The 12,573-nt window shown below is 37.0% G+C and overlaps 2 protein-coding genes across 3 annotated transcripts in view; one reads left to right on the top strand and one right to left on the bottom strand.

Annotated features, from left to right (window-relative positions):
• LOC122087671 (proteasome subunit beta type-5-like) overlaps positions 1–1,107 on the bottom strand; it is a 7,986-nt gene extending 6,879 nt beyond the window's left edge. The window contains exons 1-3 of the mRNA XM_042656868.1: positions 954–1,107; positions 281–404; positions 49–178 (exon numbers count right to left, since the gene is read on the bottom strand). Coding sequence (XP_042512802.1) covers positions 49–178; positions 281–394 — 244 coding nt within the window. The 5' untranslated portion in view covers positions 395–404; positions 954–1,107. The remainder of the gene's footprint in view (positions 1–48; positions 179–280; positions 405–953) is intronic.
• A 1,361-nt stretch (positions 1,108–2,468) lies between these two features.
• On the top strand, positions 2,469–11,456 carry LOC122085573 (protein TRIGALACTOSYLDIACYLGLYCEROL 2, chloroplastic-like). 2 transcript variants are annotated; one of them, XR_006142155.1, is made up of 5 exons: positions 2,469–3,428; positions 5,400–5,729; positions 8,484–8,599; positions 8,868–9,070; positions 9,177–10,603. XR_006142155.1 is itself a non-coding variant. In XM_042654051.1 (5 exons), exons 1-5 carry the CDS (start codon positions 2,910–2,912, stop codon positions 11,190–11,192), a joined length of 1,149 nt encoding a protein of 382 aa, XP_042509985.1. In that variant the 5' UTR covers positions 2,472–2,909; the 3' UTR covers positions 11,193–11,456. The 2 variants fall into 2 exon arrangements, 1 of the variants encoding a protein (XP_042509985.1); XM_042654051.1 differs by lacking the exons at positions 8,868–9,070; positions 9,177–10,603 and adding exons at positions 10,610–10,700; positions 11,100–11,456 and having other exon boundaries at positions 2,472–3,428.
• Positions 11,457–12,573: the final 1,117 nt, after the last annotated feature.

Raw genomic sequence — 12,573 nt, 5'->3', positions numbered from 1 at the left:
AAAAAAAAAAAAAAAAAAAAACACAATCAGCCAGAATGTGATACATACAGATATACCCCCCCATGCTAGCTCGAGAATCCGCAGCAACCATGACTCCCTCTTTGAAGATGAAAGCGAGAGTCGTCGTACCCTTAGCATGCTTTAGTGTTTGTTTGGCTTCTTTCTGAAAGCCATCAAACTGAAACACGGAAAATGAGCCATTATAAGACCTTCTTCGAACAAATTACACTCACATTGAGGAAGGAAAATGTTCATACTAATGCAACAGATCATAACTCACATCAACGGTACTAGGAAGTTCAAATGATGGGGCGTTTAAAAGCCCACTGCTAAGCTCGTCATTAACCCCAATAGACGGAGTAGCTGAGTCAAGACCGCTCAAATCAAGCTTCATTTTTACACACCTGGAACAAAAGAAAATAATAACTGAGCACATCTAAATATACAGTAATCACAAACTCAATTGATATTGATTCTACCAAGGAACTTCATTTCACCGGAGAATAAGCATAGCGAGAAACACATATTAAGGTCCAAGAATCTGAGTTCAACAAAGCATAGAGTGACTCTCGAGTAAAAGCGGAAGGTAGAAAAAATGGGGAAAGAAATACACAACTCAAGAAAAATTAAATTGACAACGATGAGCAGATTGAAAGGAATGTGTAAGGAAATCTGAACTATGATTGTAAAGCTTCCAAGCAAACCCTAAATCAACAAGGTGTCCAATAGAACATTTTTTATCAAGAACATAAGCCGGTGCTGGGGGAGAAACAATAGATCTTCCTTGATCAAGTATAAACCCTAGAAATTCACGTAGTCGGTTAGATTTCCGTCTTCTACCAGAATACTAAATTTCTTCCAAAAAAAAACAGCATTACTCGATTCTAAGATGCAAAAACCATGAACTCGTTTTTTCTGAACATTGGAAGCATCAAGTGAGATCGTTACTGTACCTTCGAATCGAAGTAATAAAGCGTATTCAACGACCTCTTAGGCTGTTGCAGGAATATAAACGATAAATGACTTGAGAAGGAAGAAACGTTGGTAGCAATATTTTAAAACCCGTAAAGTCGACTAACTCGGTTGGCCAGCCGATCTGGCCCCGTCAGTTCCTGATCTCAACCAAGTCTTCAACCTTGGACCTCTAGGTTTCACACAAGAGAAACAAAGTATTGTGGATACCAAGAGGCTGGTTCATAACTGCCCCGGCCCCGTGAGTCTCTAAATCTCTAACTATTAAAAAAAAAAAAAATGGTGAGCGTGCGAAATTACAACCCCACCCTCTTCAAAGGAAACAATCCCATACATGCAATCAGGTGGTGATCTCTTGTTCATAATGTTTTTTAGGGAGAAAGAACCTTGTCCACTAATACGAGTAAACGCCTAGACACAGTAGGGCAAAAAAAAAATTGTATTGCCCCTACGTTGAAGGTGCTATTGGGTGCCAAATGTAGGGGAGTGGTAGTAAATTTCCCAAACATGTAATTTTTTTAGCTTTTTAAGAGGTTTCTGCCTTTTTGGCACTCTTGGCACCCCTCCATGAGTACCAAGACCCCTTTATGGTTGTTCTTTGGCTCCTCTATGGGCCCTTGACTCCCTTGTATGATCTCATTGGCCCCTCAACTTGCAAATGGAAAGTTTCTTCATACTTCGGAGATATCCGAATATCCTATCAAATTAGAAGTTGCAAATGGAAATATCTTAGGCGAAGTCCATACCATAGTTAGCAAAAACGGGAACAGCAAAATAAGGGAAACGGATGGTACAGGTTTTACACAATAAATTTTTTCAAATGATATGATCAAATAAAAGGTAAAAAATAGAGAACAGTAAAAATCGGAAAAAAAAAATACGATATAGGTTTAAAACATGTAGATTTCAAACAAACGAGACTAAAAAATTATAATATACTCATATAAATCAATGAATTATTATATGAATGTTTGCATTTAATGTTCAAAACAACTATAATATATAACATTAATACTTATACATCCCATGTCTCATAATAAGTTTTAAGACATATCATTGAATATCATTCAACACCAATCATGAATTCATACATCACACACATTCAAAGTCTTATTGAGCAATGTGACTAAGTTATGATGTTGTTCATTGTTGTCAACATAGTCAACATACTCTATAAGTGATATATGTTAAGTTAGAGTTAGGAATATCACTTTAGAAATATTTTTTAGCATATACGTCAGTTTATAGCTCAATTTCGGGGTTCGTAAATTGAATTTGAGTTGAAAGTAATTCATAAAAAATATAGTCCATTATGTTAGATTCAAGTTAGTGATAAATCAAATCAATCAAAGTTTGGGAGAGAGATATATGATCAATTAAGTAGAGATTATATTAAAAATTAATTAGGGTAGGAATGCTTGAAGCTTGGTGTTCAACTATGTTTAGGAAGCATACAATAAAACGTGTTTTAAATGATAAAGAACGAAAATACGTTTCTGCTAATAATGATCCGGACTCCCGACTTCAGTTGGAGTCCTTGAGGCATTTCTGGTTGCCTCTGCACGAAAACCCATAGAACCAAGCTTGACCACAGCGGTTCCATTACCCTGTTTTGGGTTTGCAGCGTTTGTTATGCCCTTTTAAAAGTTTCCACCTTTTTTGATCTTTGTTCCCCAACGGTGATTCTCTTGCGCCTTTTTTTTGTTCAGAGGGTTCCCTTCACCCAAGGCGACTAAGTTAAAAAAGTTCCATCAAGACAGTTCCAACTTCCAAGATTGGTACCTATTGTTTCTCTGATGATTCATGATTAGACCCATTGGTCGATTTCTTGGAAGAGTTGCGTAGCTTCATTCTTTACAAAATTCCAGACAGATTACATGTTTTAGGTTTCGTGGGGCATTGATTCAAGTCTCAGTGAATTGGGTCTTGTGCGGAAGATGGTTGGGAGTCCATGGGTTCATCTCTCTACTTTCCCGCCTGTATCGCGCACTCCACTGTTTGTCTTCCAGGGTGAGTCGTCGCGCAACTTCTTGCCATATAGACCGTTGAAGAAGAAGCTCGTTTACATCCGAGCGAACTCAGCCGACACAGGACAGAGTCCACAGGCGTTGTCTTCTTCAGAAAGGAAGAACCCGCTTGCGGTTATTTTGGATGTTCCTGGGACTATCTGGAGGCAAACTTTGCGTCCTCTTAGCGATTTTGGGTTCGGTAAAAGAAGCATTTGGGAGGGAGCTGTGGGGCTCTTTGTGGTTTCTGGGGCTATTCTCTTCGGACTCAGTCTGGTTTGGCTGAGGGGTTTCTATATTAGATCTCGATCGAGGAAGTACCGGGCAGTGTTTGAATTTTCTCAGGCTTGTGGCATTTCTACGGGAACGCCAGTCAGGATCAGAGGGGTGACAGTTGGCAATGTGATTCGTATCAATCCTTCCTTGAAAAGCATTGAAGCGGTCGTTGAGGTGCGTTGCCTGCATTCATTTCTTTGGTTTCCCAAAATTTTGTTAGATTTTGTCAATGTGAGAATTTAATCTTGAGGAGAAACAATCTGATGTTCTGAGACCACTGTTGAATCAGAAAGTCAGGAATTGGTATTTCTGAACATACAGTACTAAAGTAAAGTAGATTGCTCGGCTGGGACGGATTCTGTGATGGTTGTGAATATTTGAGCAGCATGCTGTACAATTAAGGGTGTCAAATTGGGACCGGTACTGGAACCATCCGGGAGCTGACCCACTAAAATCGGGATCTGCCATGCAATGGGACGGCTCTAGGAGCTGATTTTGGGACCGATTATTAAATGGGACAGGTTTCCCAATGGGTCTAGAATCGAAATACCAATAACCAATAAGGAACCGCTTTGAAGATGTATGTTTACTTATTTAGGGTTTCTTTTTTGTTGGGGGGTAAAAAGGGTTAGTTAATACTTAATAGTTATAAATTATTAAGAGTTATGTCATAATTACAAAAAACAACTAAAGTTATGTTGTTAATTGTTATTAGTTGTGAGGATTGAGATTCAAGTTCACAACTCACGAGTTAGTGTTAGTTTTATATTGTCTATTTGCATAATTTAGGATTTGAATTGGATTTGGTGTTGGTGAATTGGAAGTGTGAAGTTTTGAAATTGATTGATGGTTGATTATTTGTATACTTGGGAAGTTAGTTCTATATTTAGGAATTTTGGACTTAATCGAGTGTTTGAGACTTTTGAGTACCCAGAATCATCAAGGAACCGGAACCAGACTGTCCCATTAATATTGGGACTGGATCCTATTTTTGGGATTAAATAAACAGGATGAGGAACTAGTAAGGAACTTGTAGCAATAGAGAATCTGAGAACCAATCCTTACGTAGTCTAAAGGAGGAAGAGAGACAGAAAGAGGAGAAGAGAAGGAAAGTGCAACACGATGGAGAGAGAAAGTCCTAGTGATGTAGATAAGTCACCCAAAGGGCTTATATTACTGAAAATAAGCCTTGGGTTGGGTTATGTAGGTGTTGGGCGGCTTGGACCTTTGATCCCATGGGTTTTCTCTATAATGAGGGCATGGGGCTACTTTAAGGGGTAGAAAGTAAGAAAACGATATTTACTTCAATAGTTTAGTTAGAGTCCTGTGTTGAGTCAGTTTCTTTCTTATTTTAGTTTCATGGTCAGTTTATGTTACCTTATTAGTAAAGGATTGGGTTAGGTATCTCCTTTATAGTGTTTTGAGTTTTTTTTTTTAGTCTTCTATATAAGTTTGTAATGGGCTACAACCTTGTAGACGAGTTTGATTAATGAGAATTTGGCTGTTGCTTTTTGCTACTGAGAAAATATGCTGCCTGCTTTGAGACTCAGTAAGGAGTGAGAAACTCTGGGACTGGAGAGATTCCAACCAAACACCTCGTGGTGAGAAGCCTAGGTGCCCTCTCTGTTCCGATTCAAGTTCTGATTTCAGATTCATCTTCTCCATACTGTCGACTATCAAAACTTGTTTTTAACTTCTTCTTCCGTTGGCAAGTTAGAACAATCCTATTCATACTAGGAATGCTTGATTTTGAGAGTTTTATAGTACTGATTTTGATTCTGACTTCAGAATAATTCTTTCGACATTATTAATATCTGAAGACCTTTTATCTTATCAATAAAAAAGGAACTTTAGTGGAAATGACACTTTAGGTAAATTGGAATGATATAACAAGTTCCATGTAGCTGACTACAAATGGTTGATTTTATGATGACGATGACACCAATTTGAAGTTTTTACTTCAGATCCATTTTTTGGGTGAAAGCTCAATTAAATCTATTTATCAGATATTGGAGGATATCTGTTGCTGAACGATGGAAAATTGCAGTAGGCTTGATATTTATAAATTTACTCAACTGTTATAGTACATTACTACATTTACTCATCCACAGATTTTGATGAGCTTTTTTATCATTTCTTTTGTAGGTTGAAGATGAGAATAAAATCATACCTCGGAATGCACTGATTGAGGTGAATCAGTCTGGCCTTCTTATGGAGACTTTGATTGATATTACACCTCGGAATCCACTTCCAGCACCCTCAGTGGGACCTCTTGATCCTGAATGTGTTAAAGAAGGTCTAATTGTATGTGACAGGCAAAAGATATGGGGATGTCAAGGAGTAAGTTTGGATGCATTGGTTGGCATATTCACCCGCCTTGGTCGTGAAGTGGAAGAAATCGGCATTTCCAGAAGCTATGAGTTGGCTGAACGAGTTGCATCTATTATTCTAGAGGCAAAACCTCTCCTTGCGAAGGTGTGTTCAGCATCTTAATTTTTCACATTCTTGTTGTATTTGTGTTTATTTGTTCCTTTATCAACATTCTGCATTTAAAATGTTACTTTGCTCCTGATTGCTCTCTCTAGCTGTTCAATAATAGTTCATGATGTTTCTGCACGGTCTTTCTCAAAATCTGTATGCTTTTTGGGAAGAGAGATTATTTATTTGTGGAAAGATAAAATGAAAGTGACATTAGAGTTATTGTGTAGCACAAGTTGTGAATTTCATTTCATCTTGCCCAATATTTTGAAAAGTTTGTATTTCTGCCAATAATCCAAAATGTTCAACCCTCCTGAGACATATTGGGAAAAACATTCGGGGCTTCCGTCTAGATTTATCAATTTTTTATCATTTCGGGAAACCTAAAATTTGGCTCAAATTTTGACCTTTAAAACCCATGAACTCAGATAAAGGGGTTGTGGGGGGGGGGGGAACCATCCATTTCCCGCTGAGGTCTCATTCTCTCCACACCCAAGCACGTCGGTGCTTGTCACTGCTATTTTAGATTTATCTCTTTGTGTTGGTGCATCTACCATCTGCTTCAATTAAGTGGAACTGATTTACCAATATCATTGAGTTATATATATCCATTATCCACATAGGAATCTTCACCAATCTGAAAAGAATAAAGAGAAACCAGGATTGCAACATTGATGAATGATGACGCCTTGGTGACAAGAACATTAAATCCATTACGAAGAAAAGAAGATTAGTGAATATCCTTTTGGCTTATTTTGCAACTTCTATGAGTCTTAACCCCCCCAAAACCTTTTGTTGAGAACGTCACTGAAACTGAGAGACGAGTTAAAGGCAGGGCCTTTTCCCCCCTCTCTCATTCATAAGCACACTCATGTTGGCTAATGGGAAATAAAGTAAAACTAACATACCAAGCTTCATTTTGGTTAGTAATTAACTATGCCAAACTTTGATGATGAAAATTTTCATTTCCTTTGAAAAACATAATTACAGAAATACTTTGTGAGGTTATACAGTTATTTAAGAATACCATTACGTAGCTATTTCACTATCATATAAAACTACTCATTTATTTCTTTACTTGTTTTGAAAATGAATTTTTATTTATGGAAAAACTTCCACCAAAATTTGGTCCAAAAAAATAAAATAAAATTCAGAACACCAAAATGTTACTTTGTGAAAGAAAACAAAAATGGCAACTGAATTGAAATTTACTACTTATCGCGTAACTTAGATTCTCTTTTATCTCCTTAATCAGCTCATATTCTTGGGGTGGGTCAATATCTTTGAAGGAGTATGGTGATTAATAAATTTGGAAGACGTGGGTTGCATATTTATAAATGCTATTTGATTGATCAGAATGTCCATGGAGCCTCAGAATCGATTGGGTTTGTTGGGTGAGGGCTGATAAGTTTGAACAAATCTGATGAGATTCTGATATTGAAGGTGCAGCTTCTATATGCCTTTTGGTTGTTTATATCGTGGACCATGAAGTACCAGAAACAGTGGGCTTTAACCATTCTGCGGCTTAAGTTGGAGATTTCTCATTACTTTGGAAGTGTTTTCGTGGATGAGGGAAAAGCCATTAAAACTATAGAGAGAACTTGTCGAAAATGCTGTTAGTGTTAGTGTTCGAGGTGTACCTTTAATTGTCTAAAGAGAGCATAGATTTTGAACTGTATCAGAGGTAGCATCCAAGATTAGGATATGATTCATAGGATTGGATATTGGGTATAGGGTAGGAATGAGGCTTTGGAATGACTTCCAATAATATTGCGAAACCAGGTGTAAATCATGCTGATGATTGATGTTTGAGCAATTTAAGCTGTGGTTAGCCTTTGCTGCATCCTGACCTGCAAAGTTTTTATAGTTCAAGAGAAAGGTAATTTTGTGTTGGGAAAATCTAGAAAATCTTGTTGTAACCAAGGCTGGTGAAAAAGTTATTGTAACCTTACTTTTGAACTGATAATTCACTTTTTAATTATTTTGAAAACCCTTTTTAATCCTACCTTAAATAACTTTTGGGAATAAGACAAGGGGCAATAAAAAGAAGGTTACAACTTCTCACTTCACCACATTGATGACAACAAGAAGCACCCTTTTGTATTCTTACTCAATTTTCTTATTTTTATTCAAGCGTGCTTGATGAATGTTTAAGTAGAATAAAACAGCAACTTGAGTTTCTGAATAATGTTGTTAGATGCTTAGAATGGAAAGTTAATAAAGTTGAGGAAATAAATAGTAATTTGATTTTATAATTCTTAAAATTCCATTTAGTGTGTATTTAGATTCTCAGAATCGGAAGTTAGTGAGAGTTTAGAATATGACGTAGGGTGTATTTGACTTAAATTGGAAGTTTATTAGCATATGGCGCAGGATGTATGACTCAAATTGCAAGTTTATCATTCGGAAACATCAAAGTGATTTGTGCTCTTCCTTACAATTAAGACTACCCATTATTTTCTGTTGGATAAACGAATTGTTATTTTCCAAGAAGAAAAAAAGACCATTTGACCCAACTTGATTTAGGTAGTGGACTGTTTTCTGCGAATCTGTGATCCTAAATAGATATTTGCTAGTCTTCAAAATTTCCTTTCATTGCATGCATTGACTTCATATTTCTGAATATTGAGCTATGAAGACTAATATAAACCATTCAGTGAGGTCCTGAGGCAGTGTCAGTGTCATTATCCTCATTCAAGTCAACATTTAATGGAGTGCATGAATTTTGTCTTTGATGTAGTGATATCTCAGATAGAAGCCATGGCTGAAGATGTTCATCCTTTGCTTGCTGAGGTTCGTAATATTGGTCTTTTGAAGGAAGTAGAGAGTTTAACCAGGAGCCTCACAGAAGCAGCTGTAGATTTGAGGTAAATTTCCATCTTCACATACCTGTTCTCATGAGGAACCACTTGGGGTGGGGGGAATGCTTTACTTTTTATTACGTACATTCAAGAAACATACATTGATTTGTTAAATTTAATAATCCCTACTCTTTTTTTCAGATTTTTGACATGTGCACATCCCGTCTCCTATAGCTGGGTGATTTTACATGTGCATTGTACATTTTCAAATAGAAGGGGAAAACAAGAAAATAATTGTAGGCATTGCAAAAGGATTGATTCTATTTTGTTGTAGGCCATGTTCTTTGTATTTTGCGTATCATCTGCCGAACCTTTTGCTGGACCTCCTACAATGCAACCATGGCTGGTGATGTTGAGACTTGGTCACCAATTGCTATGGGGCAGTTACAGAAAAATCCAAGTTTCAAGGGGCCCACACTGACTTCATTGGTCAAGTTTCAGCCACAAAAACCAGGGGAAGTGCATCAAAATTCAAAAGTGAGTTCAAATTGACAAATTTACAGAAATGCCACTAGATTGTGTTACAGTCTTGTAAATTTGTTAAAATTTGGACTTTTTAGTCATTTTCTATGTTTTGTTTCAGGATGAAATTTGACCTGTGAGTTGAGTGTGGAGTCCTCTACTTCATGGGTTACCCATGTCCATCATGTGACAAATGGTGGCAAGTCTAAATCACACTAACATGGTGACAAGTCTAAATCTCCACTAATGCGGTGACATTTTGGCTGTGTTTGGTTGTCTGCATTGTGTGTGAATGGTTTACTTATAATTGGTTTCTTACACGTATTTGGTTGTTTGAGAAAGTGGTTACCTAAGGAATTGTGCTTTTCCCTCCAACTCTCTCCTAAAAAATAGAGATATTCAAGAATCTGACCTGAATGATGTGATTTTGTGAGAATGTGTGAGACCTAATGCAATCCTGAGTTCCCAAACCCTGCTTTGGGATTGCTATGGGCTCACCGAGATCAACGGTTCAAAAGCTAAGGGTAATGGCAGTTGGTAAATAGTCAGAATTTTGAAAGGGTTGTTTCTAAGATGGGCAAGGATACAAAAGGGATTTGTATTTAAAGAATAAGGCTAGACTAGGCAATAAAATAAGTTAAGGGCACAAACAAAATTAAGAATGAGGGGTATTTTGGAAAGGAGAAGATATGATGACAAAACAAAGAAAGATGAAGTAAACTTAAACAAGTAAACTACTTTCTTAAGCAAATCTCCTACATAGCTAACTGAAAATCAAACACTCTAATATAAAAGATTACAAGACAACCCCAAGTAATTATCTCATAAATATCCCACTAGATGAGAATTAAATTCGTACCCAGTTCATCTCGGTCTAGGCTACCAAATGGGTTTGTGTTGATCCAAGGAAGCGCTTCTGAATCAAAACCTTTAAGAGGGCTCAGTCACACTAATTTTGTTGCACTTTCTGTGAAAAAACTAACTTCAGAATATATCATTTTTTATTTCACTCCCTCACACTCTTACACTTCCACTTTTACACACACATACAGATTCTTTTTGAGTCTTACAATTAAACACAGCCTTGGATTTTCCATTGGGGTCTGTCTATCTATCAGCAGTGGTTTTAATCCACAAATGCCAGAAATAGGTTATCTATTTGCCTCACGGAGACTTTACCATGAATAGTGGTGATGTCAACCAGTGGAGTAACTATGTGCACTAGGATGTCACATGCAGTGCCTTGCCGTGGAAACCTGCCCCTACTAATCAAAGTGTTGATGTGATTGTAGTGTGAATGGGCACCTATTTGTCTAGCACACTCGCATGATATCTGGCTGCGAATCTGTATACACAATGTATTACCTTGTCATTTCCAATCTCTTATTTGCCTCATCTCCATTTCATGTGTTGTAACTGCATCCGTATTATTTGGGTCTCAACAGTTTTTCATTGGTTGTGACTGCATCAGTATTATTTGGGCTCACAGTTCTCTTGTTTTCTCTATCTCTGTTTGCCGTTGGTAATGGAACCACTTTATCCCGTTGCTTGCAGAAGGGTGCATTCATCCATCATGACTCCTGAGAACACTGAGCTGATTCGACAGTCTATTTCTACCCTCATATTAACTCTGAAGAACATTGAGGTGAGAATAGTTTACAGCCAAGCTTTCAAATTGATTTCTCTACTGCTTTTGTCTGTCTGTATATAAACTGATGCAAATTAATGTAGGGGTGAGGGGAAGAATGAAAGATGGATAGCATAACGGTGAATAACCACATTTTAGATAATAGTTGAAAGTTGAAGTAAATTTTTTGCATTTTCATACATTTTAACAGTACCAATGTTGGAAATTCAAAAAAATTAGTTACTGTATTCTGTAAGTTCATTTAGAAAATTATTGTTGGTACATACTACAGACTAGAAAATATTTCAGTTTGTTTTTGTTCTAGTTTATGTCATCTTACAACATTTTGCATCCAATAATCAGATATAGCTTAAATGATTCTCATATTTCATTTCCTAAATCCTTCAATCTCCACAGAATATTAGCTCTGACTTTTCCGGTTTCACGGGTGACGAAGCTACAAGGCGCAACTTGAAATCGCTCATCAAGTCCCTTGGCCGATTACTATGAAGAGCAACTGAATGCTGGATGTACATTTACAAAACATACGACAGTAACTTTGGATTATTTAAAGCGGGGCCATACACTCTGATGTAAAAGAGGAACTCAACTATGCCACAAAGGCCATCTGTTCGTTGTGCAGCTGAAAATCTTTCTTCCTTCCTTTCTTATTCTTCTTCTTTTTTTTTTGGTTTGATTTGAGTGAAGCAGAAAATCTAATTTTGATAGATATTTTTTCCCATTTTCAGTTAAATAATATTGAAATTGGCTTTATTTGCCTTGGCTCTTCTCTACAACTTTGCCATCTTGAGTTTGTTACTTCTGAAATCAGAACCAGTTTGCTACAAGTGAAGCAAGTGAAAGTCTTGGGCAACTATACCCTATTTTACAAGCTGTTATACCAAACAAAAGGAAAGAATTTCAGATTGCTTTGAAAGAGGAATCATCCGTATATATCAGAGAAGCACTGGTCACTGGTCAGCCAATGCTCCACATCTCTGGTTAGTAGTAACTAGCTCAATTTGCAATTGTCATTGCTTCTCCTTGCAAAGCTCAGGAGGGAAACTTCATGAAAATAGCAATGCCCTTAAAGTGCCCCTGAGAATTTCAAATTTCAAAAGCAATACTTCATCATTCAATATTCCTTTTAGACTTGCCAGAGACTCGCAGGGTAACCGATATAGGTTTTTTTTTTTTTTCAAAATAAAAACATTACCAATATGTCTAATTTTTTTTTTTCGTAGCAGCCATCATCTTTCATTAACACAGAAACATTGTGCAAGTGAAGAAAATAATTCCCAAGGCCACCCTGCTCGAGACCCTTGATTTAACCACTGTCGCCATTTCTTGGCAGTCTATTTTAACCTCTAGGCATGTAGATCCTTGCTCCTTCGCTCCCTATAGGCCCTGTATTTTGAAATCCTAAGAACTGCCTACAAGACCATGATCCATATAGGTTACCACAAATTAAGAGTTAAATTAAAAAGTAGAAGCCCACCTTGCTTCACCAATCAAAGGACCAAGTTGCCATCACAAACGAGGATAGGACAACCCATAGATGATACTATCTGATATTCATCAAAAGTTAAAGAAGAATCATTATGCAAGAGGTCAACAGAAGCAGTATGGTGTCACCAAAAAAGAAAAAAAAAAAAAAAAAAAAAGGAGCAGTATGGAGGAAGAGCTTAAGTTCATAAGCCCGCCTGTAGATTAACCTAAATGGAAGTAGGATTAGGCTTAGCTTGCTTAAAGATAGAGGCATTGAAACCCAACCATACAACATAAAAGGTGATGGCAGCAGTAGACACAATTACATGCTTTTTGGGCTTCAAGAGAGAGGGATCTATTCCAAGGGATTCAATCAAATCAAACAATGACGAAGCTTGAATAT

Source organism: Macadamia integrifolia, chromosome 8 (genome assembly GCF_013358625.1).
Source record: "Macadamia integrifolia cultivar HAES 741 chromosome 8, SCU_Mint_v3, whole genome shotgun sequence".
Taxonomy (NCBI): Eukaryota; Viridiplantae; Streptophyta; class Magnoliopsida; order Proteales; family Proteaceae; genus Macadamia; species Macadamia integrifolia.
This window is presented reverse-complemented; position numbering and strand designations above follow the sequence as displayed.